The 17,071-nt window shown below is 40.6% G+C and overlaps 1 protein-coding gene across 4 annotated transcripts; it reads left to right on the top strand.

The window, feature by feature from the left end:
• The first annotated feature begins 50 nt into the window (after window positions 1–50).
• Window positions 51–15,499, top strand: NBR1 (NBR1 autophagy cargo receptor). 4 transcript variants are annotated; one of them, XM_051794822.1, is made up of 21 exons: window positions 51–240; window positions 2,372–2,434; window positions 3,501–3,519; window positions 3,903–3,925; window positions 4,741–4,938; window positions 5,486–5,560; window positions 6,571–6,773; window positions 7,778–7,942; window positions 8,398–8,604; window positions 9,051–9,210; window positions 9,393–9,680; window positions 10,106–10,258; window positions 10,712–10,787; window positions 11,084–11,194; window positions 11,978–12,166; window positions 12,283–12,417; window positions 13,023–13,389; window positions 13,686–13,783; window positions 13,961–14,039; window positions 14,735–14,840; window positions 15,196–15,499. In XM_051794822.1, exons 1-21 carry the CDS (start codon window positions 82–84, stop codon window positions 15,370–15,372), a joined length of 3,051 nt encoding a protein of 1,016 aa, XP_051650782.1. In that variant the 5' UTR covers window positions 51–81; the 3' UTR covers window positions 15,373–15,499. The 4 variants fall into 4 exon arrangements, with proteins under 4 accessions (XP_051650782.1, XP_051650783.1, XP_051650784.1 ...); XM_051794823.1 differs by having other exon boundaries at window positions 52–240; window positions 5,489–5,560; XM_051794824.1 differs by lacking the exon at window positions 51–240 and adding an exon at window positions 2,135–2,227.
• Window positions 15,500–17,071: the final 1,572 nt, after the last annotated feature.

Below are 17,071 nucleotides of genomic sequence, written 5' to 3'. Positions count from 1 at the left end.
TTGGCGAGCAGGATGAGTGACAGGCGGGACAGCCAATAGCGCCGCGCAGAGGGAGTGGGGCCGACCACCCTTCGGGCCGCCATGTTGGGCTGGTCGGGCCGGCGGCCGGCGCTGCCCCTGGGCCCGCGGGAGCGCGCGATGGAGCCCCCGGTGACCCTCCGCGTCTCCTGCCGCGGCGACACCCGCAGCTTCATCGTGTCGGACCCGGCGCACACGACGTGGGCCGATGTGGAGGCCATGGTGAGCGCGGCCCGGCCGCGGGAGGTGGGGAAAGGGGGGGTTCCAGCCGCGGTGAGCCGCCTCGGTGAGATGCTGACCGTGCCAGCGGCTCTCCGGGGGCCCGGCATCTTCTCCCACGCCTTCCAAAGCCCTGGCCCCCGTTTCCCAGGCTCTCAGCACTGGTAGTTCGTACTGCTGCAATCTCGGGTTTTCTTTTAGCCCTCAACTCCTGCTGTGTGCTTAGAGTGACCTGAAAAACCTGTTTCGGAAAAAGATTCTTATGGGTCCTTTTTTTTCCTGTGAGAGTAGGTGGCTTTAGTTGTGTTTTTTGCCTATTTCCACAGGTACGGACGGTTGGTTTTGGCCTTGTACCCCCCTGTAAAGTACACTCTGTTCCTCTTATCTGCCATTCTTTTACTCATTGAAGTAGTTATGGTGAAGTAACGCGTGTCTGTTGCTTTTCTGAAAATGCGTCTGTGCTTTCTGGGCTACCGAATCACTGATACGTTTTTGGCCCCTTGCTTCCAGGAGCTCTGTGTGTGCCAGTTTGGACAAAACTGTCTGACTGGGCCACGTGTGGGTAGACAGTTGCTTATGAAGGTCTGTATATGCTCTTGGTATAGTCAAAAGTTTTTGTTTGGATGCTTGTTTTTACGCCTATTTTGTGAAAATTCCTGGCTGAGGCTAAAATTGTGTTGTAAGCACTCCCTTGGCTGTTATGAAGCTAATGTGATTTTTTTAAAAATTATTATTCCTTCTGTAACAACTGTTCTGTTTCTTTAGCTTACTTTTAAAGTTGAACCTTAAGAAGTCTTGTCAGTATTTTATTTTGTCTTCTAGCTATCATTTTCCAGAGTGCAGGAGGCTCTTGCTTAGTGAATTACTCAAGTTCAAAGCTCGAAATGTAGCATCTTCACTTGCTGTGTTTCAGTCCTCTGGAAGAGGCACTTGTTCAGTCTTAAAATACTTAGTGGCAAGTAGACCCTGCAGGAATGTCTGAGCTAGTCAGAATCCTGCTTGCATCAAAGCTGGAAGCAGATTAGTGTGTAAGCACCGTGTTGCCCTTAATCTTAGGTAGTCTGAGAGCGAGGGTGTGTTTGTTCAAGGTGTGGTGTTCTATTACAGTAATGCTTCCCTAACCAGGGTAATACCATGGGTTCTCTCTGTTGTGAATTAGTGTTTGAAGAGAGTATCAGTTAAATTCCGTCTTTCCTACGTTTTAATATTTTATTGATTGTGTTTCTAAGGGATAACCCGATCTCTCATTCTAGTGTGAGTTTTAGGGGAACAATCTGTGGCACTACACAGTGTAGGTACAGACCACAGTTTGTTCTTGATAAGCTGAGTCTGTTCTCTCACTGCAGTCCCAAAATTTGGGATATGTTGCTGGAAGAGCCTGCCTGTAGCTTGACCATTGCAGAATGTGTAAGGCTGTGTCCATGTGCTCCAGTGGTGCTGTGTGAGTCCCAACAGCCTCTGTCAACTGAGGTGTTCTGTTAGGTCTGGGCTGGCAGAACATGTCAAGTCTTTCAGAGAGTTTCTGCTGGGGAAGATACAGCTTGTGTAGGTACCTGCTACAAACTGTCCAGGAGCTCAGCATATGGAAACATCTGCCTTCATTTATGGTTCGTTTGGTGCTGTTCACTCTGCCCTGTTAATGTAAAATGCAAAATAGCTGCTCAACTTTATCCTCTAAATTCTGATAGGCTAAAAAAAGGCTGATCACCTGTGTGAGCTACATTCCAGGTGCTTTTCAATGTAAAAGGTAGTGTTTGGGGACTGTTGGCCTTAGCCTTCACATTTGGCAGTGTTTACTATGACTGAGTTTATTAACCCTGAGCTTGTCCTCTCAGAATGGGAAGGTTATTATTATTTGTTTTGGAGTAAACATTAACTAGGGAAGGTGCAACATGAAAGAAATGAATTTATCCTTTTCATTAGGGAAAGTTAATAACAGTTGGAGGGAAGGCACCGGGGAGAGTGATTCAACTTCAGAGGAATGGATTTTGTAAAACAGTCTTTGCTTCAGTTGGAAAACTGAAGGGAGGGGTGGGAGGGTTATAATATTACTCCCAATTAATAATCATGTTTAACTGAGGACACCTGTAGTCCTGTCTCATTGTGGTTTTATGTTCATTTTTTTTCATTACAGGTTAAAGTTTCATTTGACCTGGACAACATTCAGATCAAATACATTGATGAGGACAATGATGAGGTAAAATACCTACCACCCTACCCTCCCAACAGGTCAACCAGAAAATGACTGCTGGGAACCTTTCTGCCCCACAGTAATTTGTAGTGGGTCCTTGAGGAGCATCTGTTATGCAGATCAGGGGATGGGGGTAGTTTGTCCCTTTAATAAGAAAATAGCTGTTAGTCTGGTGGTTTTATTCTTAATGCAGCATACATATTTTAAAATAATACTTTTCTAGAAGCTGCTGCCTTTCTTTTTCCCACCCCATTGAAACAGCCAGTGGCTCTGTGTGCTCTGAGGGAGGGATGTTTCTGTTGAGGAACTTGATTTTTCTTTTTATGAGAATAAGATAGTTGCAACTATTGGTGTTTGCAGCCATGGTAAAGCCCTGGCTCTTCAATCTACACTCCTTCCTCTGGAAAATGTAGGTCCCCTGTCATTAGCATATGTTTGCTTCAGTGATCTGGTGCACTCAAATCCTCTGCTTGCTTTATGCAATTGCTGTAATCTCCAAGCAGATTACTGACTCAGAAAACAAATTGGTTACTTTTAGTTGTCCTTGTTGAGTAACTTCCTGCTTGGCACAGCCTCACCCTCTCATGTTCTTTCTGTTTGTCCAGAGGTTCAGAGGAAAATGTAACTCTTAGAAACAATGGACCTTTTGCAAACCCCATGTTCCACTACTTGGGTTATAGCTCTACTAAATTGCAGAGATGGAGTCCCTGTGGTTATTTTTTTCCCCCTAAGGGGAAATGTCAAGATAGTCCCAGCAACCTTTCAGGGAAAGATTCTTCCCTTATCTTCTAGCTTGTATTTTATATAAATATATAGATACATCTGTGAAAGTTCTCTTTGAAATACTGGTCAAACTGACTAAACCCTGTTCAGAATCAGGCAATACTGTAGGCATTAAATAGCTTCTTGTATTGGTAACTTCTGTGTGCAGAATGGATAAATGAGTAACTGTATTTGGAGTGGTGTTTTGGAAACTCCAAATAAAAGCACTTTTATTCTGGAAGTGTGGTAATTTTAAGAGAATTGCAAAAATATGTCTGTGGCTCTCACTCACTGTTATTTTTCTTTGCAGGTCTCTGTGAACAGCAAAGGTGAGCTGCTGCTTTATTGAAGTGAAATCAAGAAACAGACCCCAACCATTGTTTGTGGGTTTTGGAGAAGCACCTGAGAATGCTTGCTTTTTGATTTTTGTATTTTCTATATCATTGGGCATCAAATTCTTCCCAAAGGAAGGAGTTTTTGGTCTGTAGGAACAAATTGGATATGGCTAAATTAATGGAATGCTGCAGCTCTTAGCTGGGAGAAGGTGTGCTTGTTGCTGTATATACAATTTTTTTCTTTCAGTAGCACTACTTTAAAAGAATTTACAGAAGGTAATGGAGACTTCTTGTGGTGTAAGACTCCCTAAATACTGTGTGCTAAATTTGTATCTGTTTGAGACAGGGAAAATTCACATTTTTCTCTTTTTCTTTAGAGGAATATGAAGAAGCTCTGAAGGTAAATGCTCTCTTTGGCTTTTTCAATATATTCATTGTTCTCTGATGAAAATTGATGTAGCTGAGAAAATACCAGAATTACCTGGCCCATGGAAATCCAGATAGCTCAGTTTTCTAGCTTTGGACAATAGCTTGAATATCTTACTGATTTTTTTTTTTTTTTTCCATCCTGGCTAATCTTGATTTGTGTAAATTAGTTGCATAGGCAGTTGTGATTCAGGACCCTGAACAGCAATTGGTTGGTTAAGTGACTGACTTTCTCAAACAGTAATCCCATATTTGGAGATGCTTGTGGATCCCTTCAAGAATCTTGTCACACAGACTCTACTACCAGAGTAAAACATTGAAAATTCTATTAGTGTCAATGCTTAGTTACTTTAGGAGCAGTTAATTTTATGTAGGCAAAATAAAATTGCATTCCTTTGCATCTCAGTTTTACATTAGTAATGTTTCTGGAACTTTTTCCTCATGGTCTGAATTTAAAATCTGATCATTTGAAAATAATCATAAATTCCTGGACAGAATCTGTTATTTACTGGCACGTGTGAACACTTTATTTTAGGTTGAAAAATTCATGTAGGATATCTGCATTATTATCTTTTGGCATGTAATAAACCTTTTAATAAGCATATTGGTAACCTTTAAGAAGTAGAATATCAGTTGACTCTACCTTGGCATCTCTGTTTTCTTTTTGTCTGTTAGTCTTTCCCCATCTTTTCCCTGTTCTCTCTGATGTAGTGCAGTGCTGTATTTTTACAGATTTTGTATGCTGATTGAAAGTGGAAAATGTGGTGTATGTGTGTACTGTTTATTTAGATTGCAGTTAAACAAGGAAATCAACTTCAGATGAATGCCTATGAAAGAAACCCTGCTTGTGCTTTGCAAGTACCTGAAAAAACTGTGACAGAAAAGCTGATGCTTCTGAAAGATGAGAAGAAACCTCTTTTATGCTATTCCATGCTGGCTCAGGGATTACAGGAAGAATTAAAAGATGACAAGGAGCTGACCATTCAGGTAGGAGCTAAAGCTGCATTATGTATTAATTAAAACAAAGAATTAGTAAGTGTAATTCACTTTATGGGCTTATTATCCTCTTTACTCATACATCAAAACTGAGTTCAGAGGTTGGTCTCTGTTTTCAGCTACCTGCACCCACTGAAGCTCACCAAATAGTTTGAATTTTCAAGAGGACAGTTTGATGCTGCCTTTAGAAATACAGGTGTTGTAGAAATACAGGTGCTTTCATGTTGACCATTCTTAAATATTTTGACAAACAAAGTAATTGGTCTCCTGAAGCCCTCATTGGCTTCTAATAACTTCTGTATACTTGACTATTTTGGATTTGGTGTGTAATTACACTCAAGTGCCAATGAAGCAGAAATCTTTCAGGAAAATGTCAGTGGTTACCTTGTGTTGCTTCTCCACTGTTTTCTGAAGAACTTTAAATTTTTTTTTATAGAGATGCTTGAGAGCTATTTCAGTGGTTAACTTGCTGTCTTGAGGATGTTTTTTTCAACTTTGCATGCTTTTTTGTTGGTTTGGTTTGGTTTTTTTCCCCCAGCAGAAGTTAAATCAGACACAAACAGGAAGCACAAGTGAAAATCCTCCAGAATGGTTTACAAGCTACTTGGAAACAGTAAGTGCATTGTCTTGCAAGTCTTGGTATTCCTAAAGAAATGCATAAGAAGTTGTGGGTGGAAGAGTTCCTTGTAATACCTAACTCTAGACATCTCAACACAGTTGCTGTCAGCACAGCTTGATCCATGCCCCTGGTGAAAAGTGGATTGTTTGGTTTCTGCATTTGAATAGTTTTGAGTGTAGTTTTAAGTTGCTTCCATGATATAGAATCCAGACAGCCCTAGGAACTCCAGACCCCTCATCATGGGAGAGCATGGAATAGGAATAGTGTTGCTGTTGCAGACTCTTGATTGTCCAGTTTCAGCATGGAATAGATATGGTTTCCTGTGATTGAAAGCAGAGCATTTAATGACCTTGCTTTTCTTGACTGTTCACTTCACGTAAATACTTCCAGGAAGCCATTGTCAATAACCAGCAATTAAAATGTGGTTGTTAACTTGTTTTGAATAGCTAATAAACATCACTGAGAAGCAGTTTGATACCATCATTAAGAATTCATTAGCTAACAAGTTCTTGAAACTAAAGGGTTCAGTGTACAGTAGTATGTGCATTTATCTTTAAGCTTTTTTTTCTAGAGTTTCCTTTCTTTCTTTGCCACCTTTTCATACAAACTAAAGATAGGGGAAGTTCATGGTTATGTCTAAAACATCCCTGATAGACAAATCAGAATTTAATGGTAGAGACTCCAGAAGGGTTTGGGAGTTGTGATAATTGTTTTGGAGATGAGTTTCCTTCCCTTCATGCAAGGTTATGGAAGAAGAACCTTAATGTTGTAAGCACAAGTATGTGATTTTTAACTTGCCTTTTTAAAAGCTCTGGGCTGGTATTTTCTAAAATAAAAATCCTCTGGAATGGGATATTTGTGTAATTTCCTGTAGAATGTGCTGGGTGTGTGGGAAGTGGGTTCTGAACCACTGACTTACGGGTTGTGAGACTTGAGAAAACGTAACGCGACTTCTCAAACCGTGCAGGTGGGTCCCATCCATGACCACTTCAATTTCTTTCTAGTTCAGGGAACAAGTGGTTAAGGAGACTGTCGAGAAGCTGGAGCAGAAGCTGTATGAGAAGCTTGTTCACAGCAGTCAGCCTGCAGACTTTGCTGAGAGCTCAGCTGCAGCAGCACCTCCCCCTGTGGAGGGCAGCCCCTGTGACTGGTTGATCTCCTGCTGCAACTGCCAGGCCCGGATCGTGGGGGTGCGCTACCAGTGCAGGTACAGTGCCAGGGGACTGTGGCAAACCTGTCCTGGAGGGCCTGTGGGTGAGCCTCAGGAACTGCCTCGGGGTCACAGACTTCTAGAGCTCTAACCAGCAGCCTGCTGTGCCTTTCAGAATGTTAGTGTGTGTCTCACCAACGTCTCCTGTGGTGACTGGATTTGGTCTGCATAAAAACAAGATTAATACTATTTCTAGCAAAGGTGATAAAGTGAGAGAACTTCTTAACACCTGCTCTATTCACCATCACTCTTTACCCTATTTGCATGTAAGATGCAGTAATTGTAAAGGAAAATGTTTTGCTCAGTTAACTAAACAAAAAAGCAAACCTTGTAACCACCAGCCCACAGTAATGCTTTGTTTGGCTCTGAGAGTCAATGAAACTAAGGCAGATCATGCTTTTTTTAATGATCTGGCTTGTCAGTTTAATAATATGAAATAGGTATTGATGAATGTCTTAAGTGAGGTGTTTAAAAGTGAGGGTTTTATTCAAATGAGGCAACTGCTGTAAAGGTAAGTGTTTTGGGACTAGGCAGAAGCAGTGGATGAAATCGTAACAGGGTTTTTCTTTGGATGCTTTTTTTTTTTCTTGCTGACAGGAGATGAGAGCCTGTTTTTTATCAGTCCTGTTCCTGTAGGACCATCTGCTTTGCAACCCTGAGTACTTGTTGACTTATCCTCTGTATTTTCATAAGTATGGTGCTGGCACTGGATTTCAGTAAAATGTTCTGTCCTTTTTAGCAACAATTTTAGTTATTTTGCTAAAGGAAGCATCAATTTTTTTTCAATGTGTGTTCAAGAAGGAAGTGGGGACTGTGTTTCAGTTTTGCCCAGAAGAGAGAGAATCATCTAGGTATTCCAGATGGCTCCCAATATCAATGTATAAGTTGGACCACCAGGTGCTGTCGTTTGGGCACTGCCTACAGCAGCAGCGTGACACAGAGTTGTTTCTCTGCAGAAATTCTTTGCCTCTTGGTAACATTCTGTCTCTTCTGCTTTGCAGCCTTTGTCCAGCCTACAATATCTGTGAAGAGTGTGAAGCAGGAACATATGCCCACGATCCAAACCATGTCTTGTTAAAGCTGCGCAGGCCCGTCCTCTGCACTGCTGAGAATTACAGCCCTGCAGAGCTCCCACCACGCCTTCCTGCCACTCTGGAGCAAGTCAGGTAAAAAAACCCACCTGATTGTCCTGAGAGCAAATGGAAACACCTGTATTGAGGTTGATGTTCAGCTTTTATTTTAGAGAGAACGAGAAATGGCACTCAAACTTTATTGTGTGTAGCTCAAAATAGCTACGTACTTTTAAAGGGCCTAAGTCACAAATCTTTTATTGTTTTTAATAATAAAATAGAAAATACAGACTTTTGTGTCATAGATGGATAGCAAACTTTGAAAGCTTGCTTTTTCTTTGAGCACTCTGTATTTGCCTTTGCTCTTTCACTGAGACCATTCAAACTAGTTCCACAAGCAACTCTGAGGATGTTCTTTGGAAATTATTTGGTATCCAGTCTAGAAGCCTGAGACATTTCCTGTAGTGTTCCCTTGAGACTAAGACTCTGCTGACTAAAGCTGAATTCTGGCCAATTCAATGTATTATAACAGTGTCTTATTCTCTCTGCAGGCTCCAAAAACAGATGGACAAAAGATTTCTGAAGGCAGAGAAGCAAAGATTACGAGCAGAAAAGAAACAGCGAAAAGCAGAGGTCCGAGAGCTCAAAAAGCAGCTAAAATTGCACAGGAAAATTCATCTGTGGAACTCTGTCCATGTATTGGAAACGAGCAGCTCACCTACTCTGAAATCTGAGAGTCTCCAACCTAACACCTTCCTGTAAGAGATGTTGTTAGCTGAGGATCTGGTAGTTGTGCTGTCTGACCTTTTGTGATGAGACCGAGTTAAAGTGGAGGAAGGTTATGAAGTTGCTCATTCAAAGTATGATTTGTCATTGGATCCTGGGAGAATTTTTTATTTGCAAGGTGGAGTGTTTTTGATTGGGAGGAGCTCTCCCAGGAGGAGGAAGAAAGTTACTGATGGTTATTAGCAGAAACTTACTGATTTATCTAGGTTTAGGAGGAAGGGGAGTGCCTAGGATTATATACACATGCATGTGCATACAGCAAACCCTTTGAGTTTATGAATGTACAGTCTAAAACTTGTATAGTTTTAGTTTCTTTAATTCATCTCTTCTATTTAGGGCATTTAAAAGTCAGATTGATGTTATTGGCAGCTGAACTTCTTCAGTTTTGGTGTATTTTTTGTTGTTTCCTCAATCTCAGGAGTCCTAATCAACCCTTCCAAGCAATTGTCCCAACGCTAAGTGCAGTATTTGTGGATGAGAATTTGCCTGATGGCACTCACTTGCAACCAGGAACAAAGTTTATCAAACACTGGCGAATGAAAAATACTGGCAATGTGGAATGGAGCTCAGACACAAAGGTATCTTGCCTTTGCTATTACTTTTACACACTAAAATAGTTCTGGAAGATATTACTTCTGTGTGAGTTCTCTGTGGGGACCCATTTAGGATTTCTTTTGGCCTGTTGATTCACAAGCTGGGAATTCTGGGACAATGAGCTGTCTAGGAGTTAATTTTTGGCTTTTTCTGTTGTATATTTCAGCTGAAACTTATGTGGGGAAATCTGACCTTGGCATCTTCTGAGAAAAAAGATGTGTTAGTGCCATCCCTTCCATCAGGACAAGTGGGAACTGTTTCAGTTGAGTTTGTAGCTCCTAATATTGAAGGAACTTACACTTCTCACTGGAGACTGTCACACAAAGGGGAACAGTTTGGGCCAAGGATCTGGTGCAGTATTGTTGTGGATCCCTCTCCAGCTGCTGACTATCTAGAAAGTGATTGGAAGGATTCTGACTCCTGTCAGAAGAGTAACAGTTCCAGCACCAAACAGGCAAGTCACTCACCTGGTATTGGGGAAGTTCTGAATTATCTAGGAGAAGGAGCATTGTGTATTGTTTGGCAGAGTGTTACTAACTATTTGAGGGGATTCTTTTAGTTGTTTGCTTTTAAATTCTATTTTTAATAGGAAAGAAATGCAAGATATATTGCATTTATAAATTCTAAAATGGTTATTCTTTTTGACAGGCATGAGATTAGTTATCAGTCTGCTTTAGCTATTTGTCTAGTTCTTTGAACTGAAACACTGCAGAATTTCTCTTTCTTAGATCTTGTCCTTTTGGCCTCTAAGATGAGTTATTTTAAATCTCTTTCAAGTTACTTGAGTGCTTACAAAAATTCAGGCTTTACATTTGATCTACTATTTTATTTACTGTCTGCCTAAGGGGCTTCTGGGACACTGTTTTTTTGTTTTTTCAGGATGCTTCCTTAAAAACAGAAGCAGGTGCTCAACTGATGGGTGAAATCACAGAGCAGGCTGAAGTATCTCTGCCAACTATTCCTTTAAAGATCAAAAATCTGCCAAGTGAGAGAGAATTTTACATCCCGTCTGTTGATCTCCTCACTGCACAGGTAAAGTGCTGAAATTCAGGCAGAGATAAAGCAAACCATCTCGGGTTTGATGTCTAGGTATGTAGACATCCATAAGAATAAAGCTTCTGAGCTCTGAACTGGCCACTCTACTTTCAGACAGAGTGTATTGCATTATATATGGCAGAGCTGTTTTCTTCTGTTTGGTATCAGGGACTGTCACTATGTGGAAGGTATGTGCAGGACAGATTAAGATTCTCAAAAAAGAGTCAGCTTTGGCTCTTTCTCTGGCCCCTAACAAGGGAGTTCTAAGCTTTGTCTCTTGCTGCCCTGATTTGTGCACCACATCCTATGACATGGGTGTATGTTGTGGGAAAACTGCCCTCTGAGGAACAAAATGTTACTTGTACCAAGTGGAATCTGGGCTGCCAAATACAGATATGATTCCATTTTAGGGTTTGCTAATGAAAACTTGTGTGGTGTTTCTTCATGTAGGATTTGCTGTCCTTTGAGCTGTTGGACATTAATATTGTGCAGGAATTGGAGCGAGTGCCACATAATACTCCTGTTGGTAAGGCTCTTGTTCTGTCTTGAGCACAGTCAGCTGTCCTTTGCATTTTTCAGTATTGGCTTCTTTTCACCTTCATATCCCCAAGACCATAACATTGCAGGTGTTGAAGAATGCTGCCACTTTCTTTGCACAACCAGTGGCAGTGTCATGCAAAGTTAGTTGTTTATTTCACCAAATTATCTTGCAAAATAACTGAGTTTCTTCAGTCCCTTAAAAAGAATAACTTCTTAAAATGTTGACACCTAGAGGCTCCTACTCCCTTAGTGCCAATTATCTTTGCTCCCTGTGTTTTTCAGACATGACTCCATGCATGTCCCCTTTGCCACATGACAGCCCCTTGCTGGAGAAACCTGGCTTAGGTCAGATAGAGGAGGAGAATGAGGGGAGTGGATTTAAACTAGTTCCTGGTAAGCAGTAGTCCTGGGGAGCTTGGGGGTGAAGGGAGGATATTGTCACTTCTGTGTAGTCAACAGACCTGATGTCTGAAAAGAATTCTAACTGCTGTCTTTTCTTTCTTTGGAAAAACAAATGATTGTTTGGCTCATAAACCTGTAGCATGATGCTGCTCTCCTGAATGTGGAGGTTGGAGCATAATATATGTAGATTCAGAAATACAACCCATAGAATCACAGAATGGTTTGGGTTGGAAGGGACCTTAAAGATCATCCAGTTCTAACCACTGGCAGGGACACCTTCCACTATCCCAGGTTGCTCTTGGCCCTGTCCAACCTGGCCTTGGACACTTCAGGGATGGGGCAGCCACAGCTTCTCTGGGCAACCTGTGCAAGGGCCACATGACCCTCACAGGGAAGAACTGCCTAATATCTAATCTAAATGTACCCTCCTTGAGTTTAAAGCCATTTCCTGTTGTTCTATTACTGCATGCCCTTGTAAAAAGTCCTTTCAAATGCTTTTCTTAATTTGTCTAGAATTAATTTGCCACTAGAATTGTTGGGAGAGTTAACAATTTGCCCTTTATAGACTAGGCTGTACTCAAAACACTCCAGGTGTGGCCCCCTATGCTTCTCAATCACTTTGACGTTCAACTTGAACTGAATTAAAAAATCTTTCAATTTTTAGGAAGAATTAACACACAGAGTCAATATTAGCCATGGTTAGCCTAAAAAATTGTTCTCATAGTTACATTGCCTTGTGGTGGTAGTAAAATCTATTACATTTCCCTTCCCAAGGAGTGGCAGACTGCCTTCCTGTGGACTCTTCCCTGGTGAAGGTGAAAGCTGAGCATGCATTGAACCAGGAGGAAGGGGAGGAAGATATGAGTGGGACTCAGTTTGTCTGTGAAACTGTAATTCGATCTCTGACCCTGGATGCTGCACCTGACCACAAGCCTCCACAAAAAAAAAATAAAATCCTCCAGAGTAAGTACTGTCAGCTGCCTTCTCTGGTTTGACTTGTTTGGAGTCAGACATGGGACACAGATTGCTCAGCTCAGGTGGTGATAACATCAAATTGTTTTTCCTGATTGTTTTATTAGACTCTTTACAAACATTGCAAGACTCCTTCAGTTGCAATATGATAAATGAGGAATCTCCTGTGATAAATACTAATTCCACTTCCAAAAAGGAAGCAAAGATTCATCAGTCAGAGCTAATTACGGAAAATTACTGTGGTAAGTAAAATAGATTTGAATTTAAGATGAAGCTGTAATAATAAGGGCTACAAAAAAAAAGGTGTAAAACCATCTGGCTGTTCTAGGAAATTGATCCTAATTACACAAAGAGAATCATTACATCAGAAAATTGGTGTCAGTACTCTGAACAAGCACCTAATTGAACAGCTGCTTTTCTAAAAAATGAAATTGAGGCATAAAGGTTCCATATATAATAAATGCTCATATGTTAGGCATGACTGGTGCCTCCATATTCTGTACATGTAGCTTGAAGTCAGTACATATAACTGTCTCTGACCTGTTTCTAATGTATGTAATTTAGGTGTTGAAAACTTTTTTTTAAGTTCCCTGTATAGCTCTTATTCCTGTTTTTATTTTAAGCATTAATATCAGCAGTGTATTTGTATTTATATAGGCTTAACACTAAGATCACTTACTCTTTCACACTATACCCTCCCCCCAACAGACAAAGCAAATTATACCATTAATAGCATCAGCAAAGATTTACAGTTGTTTCTAAATACTTGTCTCTTACAGCTGGGACAATGCTGTCTCTGTTGTCCATACAAAATGGGTAATGGTAATACCTCACTTTTTTTCCTTAGGGAAGGAAGGGGACCTTCCACCACCTGCTGAGAGCACGAGCCCTTGTAGTGGCACTGACAATTGTGAGGAAGAGGAAGATAAAGATGATGTTCAGAGTCAAGGCTCCTCTGCTTCATCAGAGGATTATATCATTATTCTCCCTGAGTGCTTTGACACCAGTCGGCCTTTAGGCGAGTCCATGTATAGTTCAGCTCTTTCTCAGCCCAGTCTGGAAAAGACAGGAGAACTTGAAGCAGGAGCAGAGAGCCCCGAAGTGGGAAGCCAGCCACAGACCCACAGGGTCAGTGACATTTTGTCAACTTCCCAAACACTGGCTGCAGTACCACTGACCCCAGAGACTGTGGACACCTCACCCCAGACACAAAGGTATGCTTTGGGCACAAGAATGAAATGAGGATGCTGGTGTTGGTGTAGAGTCTGCAGGGTCTTGTGCTTAAGTTCAGTGTCCAAACAGAATTGTTGTAACAAAAGTCTTGTCTTATACTGAGGTGAATGTCCTTAAATTCTGCACCTTTTTAACTCACTGACTTAAGTAGTGCAAGACAGGGAGAGAAGGGACCATGTGAAGTTTTTTTCTTTTATCTGTTGATCTTGACTTACCTGTGTATGTACATGTACAATAAAAGTAGTAAAAGTAATTTTTTTCTGCTTTATGTTTTCAGGAATCTTGCACCTCTTCAGGATCATATCTTCCAGGAACTAAACATATCAGCTTCAGAGAATATCTCTTCTGCTCCTCCTAATCAAATACGAAGAGAAGGTATTGACAGTACTTAATAAAGAGTGCATCCTATTGCTATCACCTGTTCCTTATGCCTAGTATTGAATTTGATGTCTTGTTATGCTGAGTCCCATTCCTTTCCATTTATGTATATGAGCTGCATCTCTCCAGCTTCTCATTAACTGGACCTGTTGACATTTTTGATTCCTTTTCCAGAACCCAGTGGTGAAGACAGTCATGGGCCAGGATCTTCTGAATTTCCCCCTAGTAAACAGAAGTTCTCAGAATACCCAAGGTAATGATGCTGAAGCTGTGACTTCACAAACACTGTTTTAAACTGAGTACTGCTAAATTAGCACCCAGGAAAAAGCACTGGATTACAGACTTCATGTAGACATTAGTTTGGAGAAAGGCCTCCCTTCTTAAAGGAAATATGCTGAATTTTATAATGCTGTGTTTTTATAAGATTTTGTTTTCTACTTGGACACAGATCTACAGGATCTGGTAAGAAAATGGGCAAGCAAAAGTTTATGAAAAGCTCAAGCTGAATCCTTCTACATTTCTGTGGGGTTTGTTTTCTGGAAAATCTCAGGATTCTTAAAATGGTGATTTGCAAGTTAGCCATAAAATTAAGTGTCTTAAGATACCGAGACTGGAGGAATAAGGCAAAACATTGAGCAGAATATTAAGTGACTTAGAATTTATGGAAAACAAATGGAAGTTACTCTGGCCTGAATGGATGTTTCAGTGCCCAGCTTTCACACATGGGTGTTCTCTTCTGGGTGAGAATACTTAACTCTTTACAAAAGGTCACTTTATGGAAAGCATAAAGCCACAAAGGAATGAGCTTCCTGCATAGCTCAGTTCCCAAACAGTGCTGATTCCTGTGGATCAGGGGCTGTTCTCTCCAACAGCTGGCACATCAACAGGCAGAGATTTGCATTTTGCTGAAACAAACTGACCCTAAAGTAAGACCTGGCCTCTCCACAGGTACCCTCAAGGGAGCAGCATTGCAGGAGAACTTGTCAAAGGAGCTTTGTCTGTTGCTGCTTCTGCCTACAAGGCATTATTTGCTGGACCTCCCATTATTGAGCAGGTAAATGTCTTTCCTGTATGCTATGAGATTATTCATAGAGTCACAACCTTAAGTTTATAGCTGTGCATTATAAATGTACAGTATTCTATATAGGACTTTATGTAAGAATAGAATATTAAGCTTAATGGCATCCCTTTGAGGTATGTTGTGCCCAGCAGACTGGGAAATCCATGCCATGAGGATGGAAGCATTTCTCTTGTAGCATCTTGTAAGAGTAGTAACTCACCTTTGTAAGTGAGCAGTGAAAGGGAATATAAATGGCTTAATTGGGGCCCAAAGGGTCTCTGTGCCTCAGTTCTATTCCAGTATAATAAATCTTCTTTTTTTAGCTGATCTTACTATCTTTTGTTTTCAGCAACCTGCAGCTACAGAAGAGCAGACTGCCAGTCTGCTGTCCAGCCTGTGTGAGATGGGATTCTGTGACAGGCAGTTAAACCTGAGGCTGCTGAAGAAACACAACAATAATATGATTCAAGTGGTAACTGAATTACTTCAGATCAGTAACAGTGACTGGTACAGCAGTAGATGCTGAACCTGCCTGGTGGAGGGAGGAATCATCTTCATTGAGTAAACTCTCATTAAAACACTACAACAGGAGCAGGCTGCTCCTCAGCTGCTTTCTGTTTGGAGGTGTGATTAAAACTTTGGCTTTTCTTTGAGGTTTTGACTCTTTTTTTTTTTCTCTCAAGGAAATGTCAAACAGCCCTTGTCATGGCATCTCTTGAACTGGACACCAGAATTTCAATTGTAATTTGAACCTCATAGTGAAATGGATAGTCTTTAAGTCTCTAATTTCAGACCGAATCCTTTTATCAGGGAATCCTGTAGAACTAAACTAGCACCCAGATGAGAGCTTCCCCTTTTACTGTTTGTAAAATCTTTTTTTAGGCAGCTGGACATTTTTGTTGACTTTTGACTAGCTTTGGAATAGGAATAAGTGTCAAATACTGTTGCAAAATGTAGTCCTGACGAATATACAAGAGATGCCCAAAACTAGCAAGTTGTTTCTTCTGATGATTTAGTAATTGGTTTTCCAATGCATGATAGTATTGTAACAGACTTAAACCTTACAAATTATTCTAAGAAAAAGAAGTTATTCATAGACAAAAGCCATCTTGAATCTAGTCTAAAAGTGTAACTGCAGTTATACTGATGAATAACAAGGAAGTTGTTGTTTGTTGTAGCAGAAAGAAGCAGGAGAGTGAATTTACCACCAGCAATTGAACCAGCTCTAGTAATGATAGTGCAAACCAGATCTCTAACAGAAAAGTATAACCTACATAAAGTATTTTGTTAAAAATGGAGTGCAAGGGTAGTAAAGGCCTTTCTAAGAATCTTTACAGACTCTTTATAAAAATATTAAAAATATGACCTTTATCTTTTTTTCAGTATAGTGCAAATGTCTTGCTCTGTTAATACCATGTAGAAAGTTCAAGAATGTGTAGAAACCCAGACCTGAATTGAAGTACAAATTCTGGTAATGTTTAGTAATGGGAAGAGTGCTTGAGGCAGGGATTTGGTGACTTTATACTTTAGAGTTTGAAAAATGCATTAACTTAAGCACTTTCAAGTGTACAGTCTCCTCTGATGGTTCTAGCTGCTTCTGTGTTTCCATAGCCACATTCGTAGGATCCAATTTTCTTGTAAGGATTTTGTTTTAGATGCCCATATTTAATCTGGAAATCTAAGAATTCCCTTATAAATGTGCTGAGAGAGATTTGATTCTGAAGAATCACAAGAAATGAGCACCAGACACTGCTGTGCAGTGGGGTATCCATAGATAATTCCTCAGAGTTAGTCCCTCTGTAGGTGACAGTGTAGGAGACCATTGATCCTAAAATGCTTTATATTGCCCCTGCTTCAAACTAAAGTGTTCTGTTTTGTCACAATGTAGCTGAAGTGGTGTCAGTATTGTGACTGACCACATTATCAGTAGGAATTTTTTAAAAGACTTAGTACCCATAGAGAGACCATTGAAATAGTTCAAGAAAACAAATGTATCATACCACTTTTGTTTTAAACCTATTTTTATAGATTGTGGAAGATACACTCTTAAATGTTTATTTTGAAATACAGTAGAACTATTTTGCAGTGTTTCCCATCTCTGTACATTGGTACAACTGTGTGCTGTGGACCAGTTAAAGATCCTTCTGTAACTTTCCCCACTTTAACTTGGATGTGCTGTTTTGAGTATATTTTGACTAATGCCAGCTCTAGAACGAGGAGGAGGA

Source organism: Manacus candei, unplaced genomic scaffold (genome assembly GCF_025592945.1).
Source record: "Manacus candei isolate 608988 ecotype Guabito, Panama unplaced genomic scaffold, ASM2559294v1 h1tg000040l, whole genome shotgun sequence".
NCBI classification, from domain to species: Eukaryota; Metazoa; Chordata; class Aves; order Passeriformes; family Pipridae; genus Manacus; species Manacus candei.
Note: the sequence above shows the minus strand (reverse complement) of the source record. Positions and strands in the feature narration are given on the sequence as shown.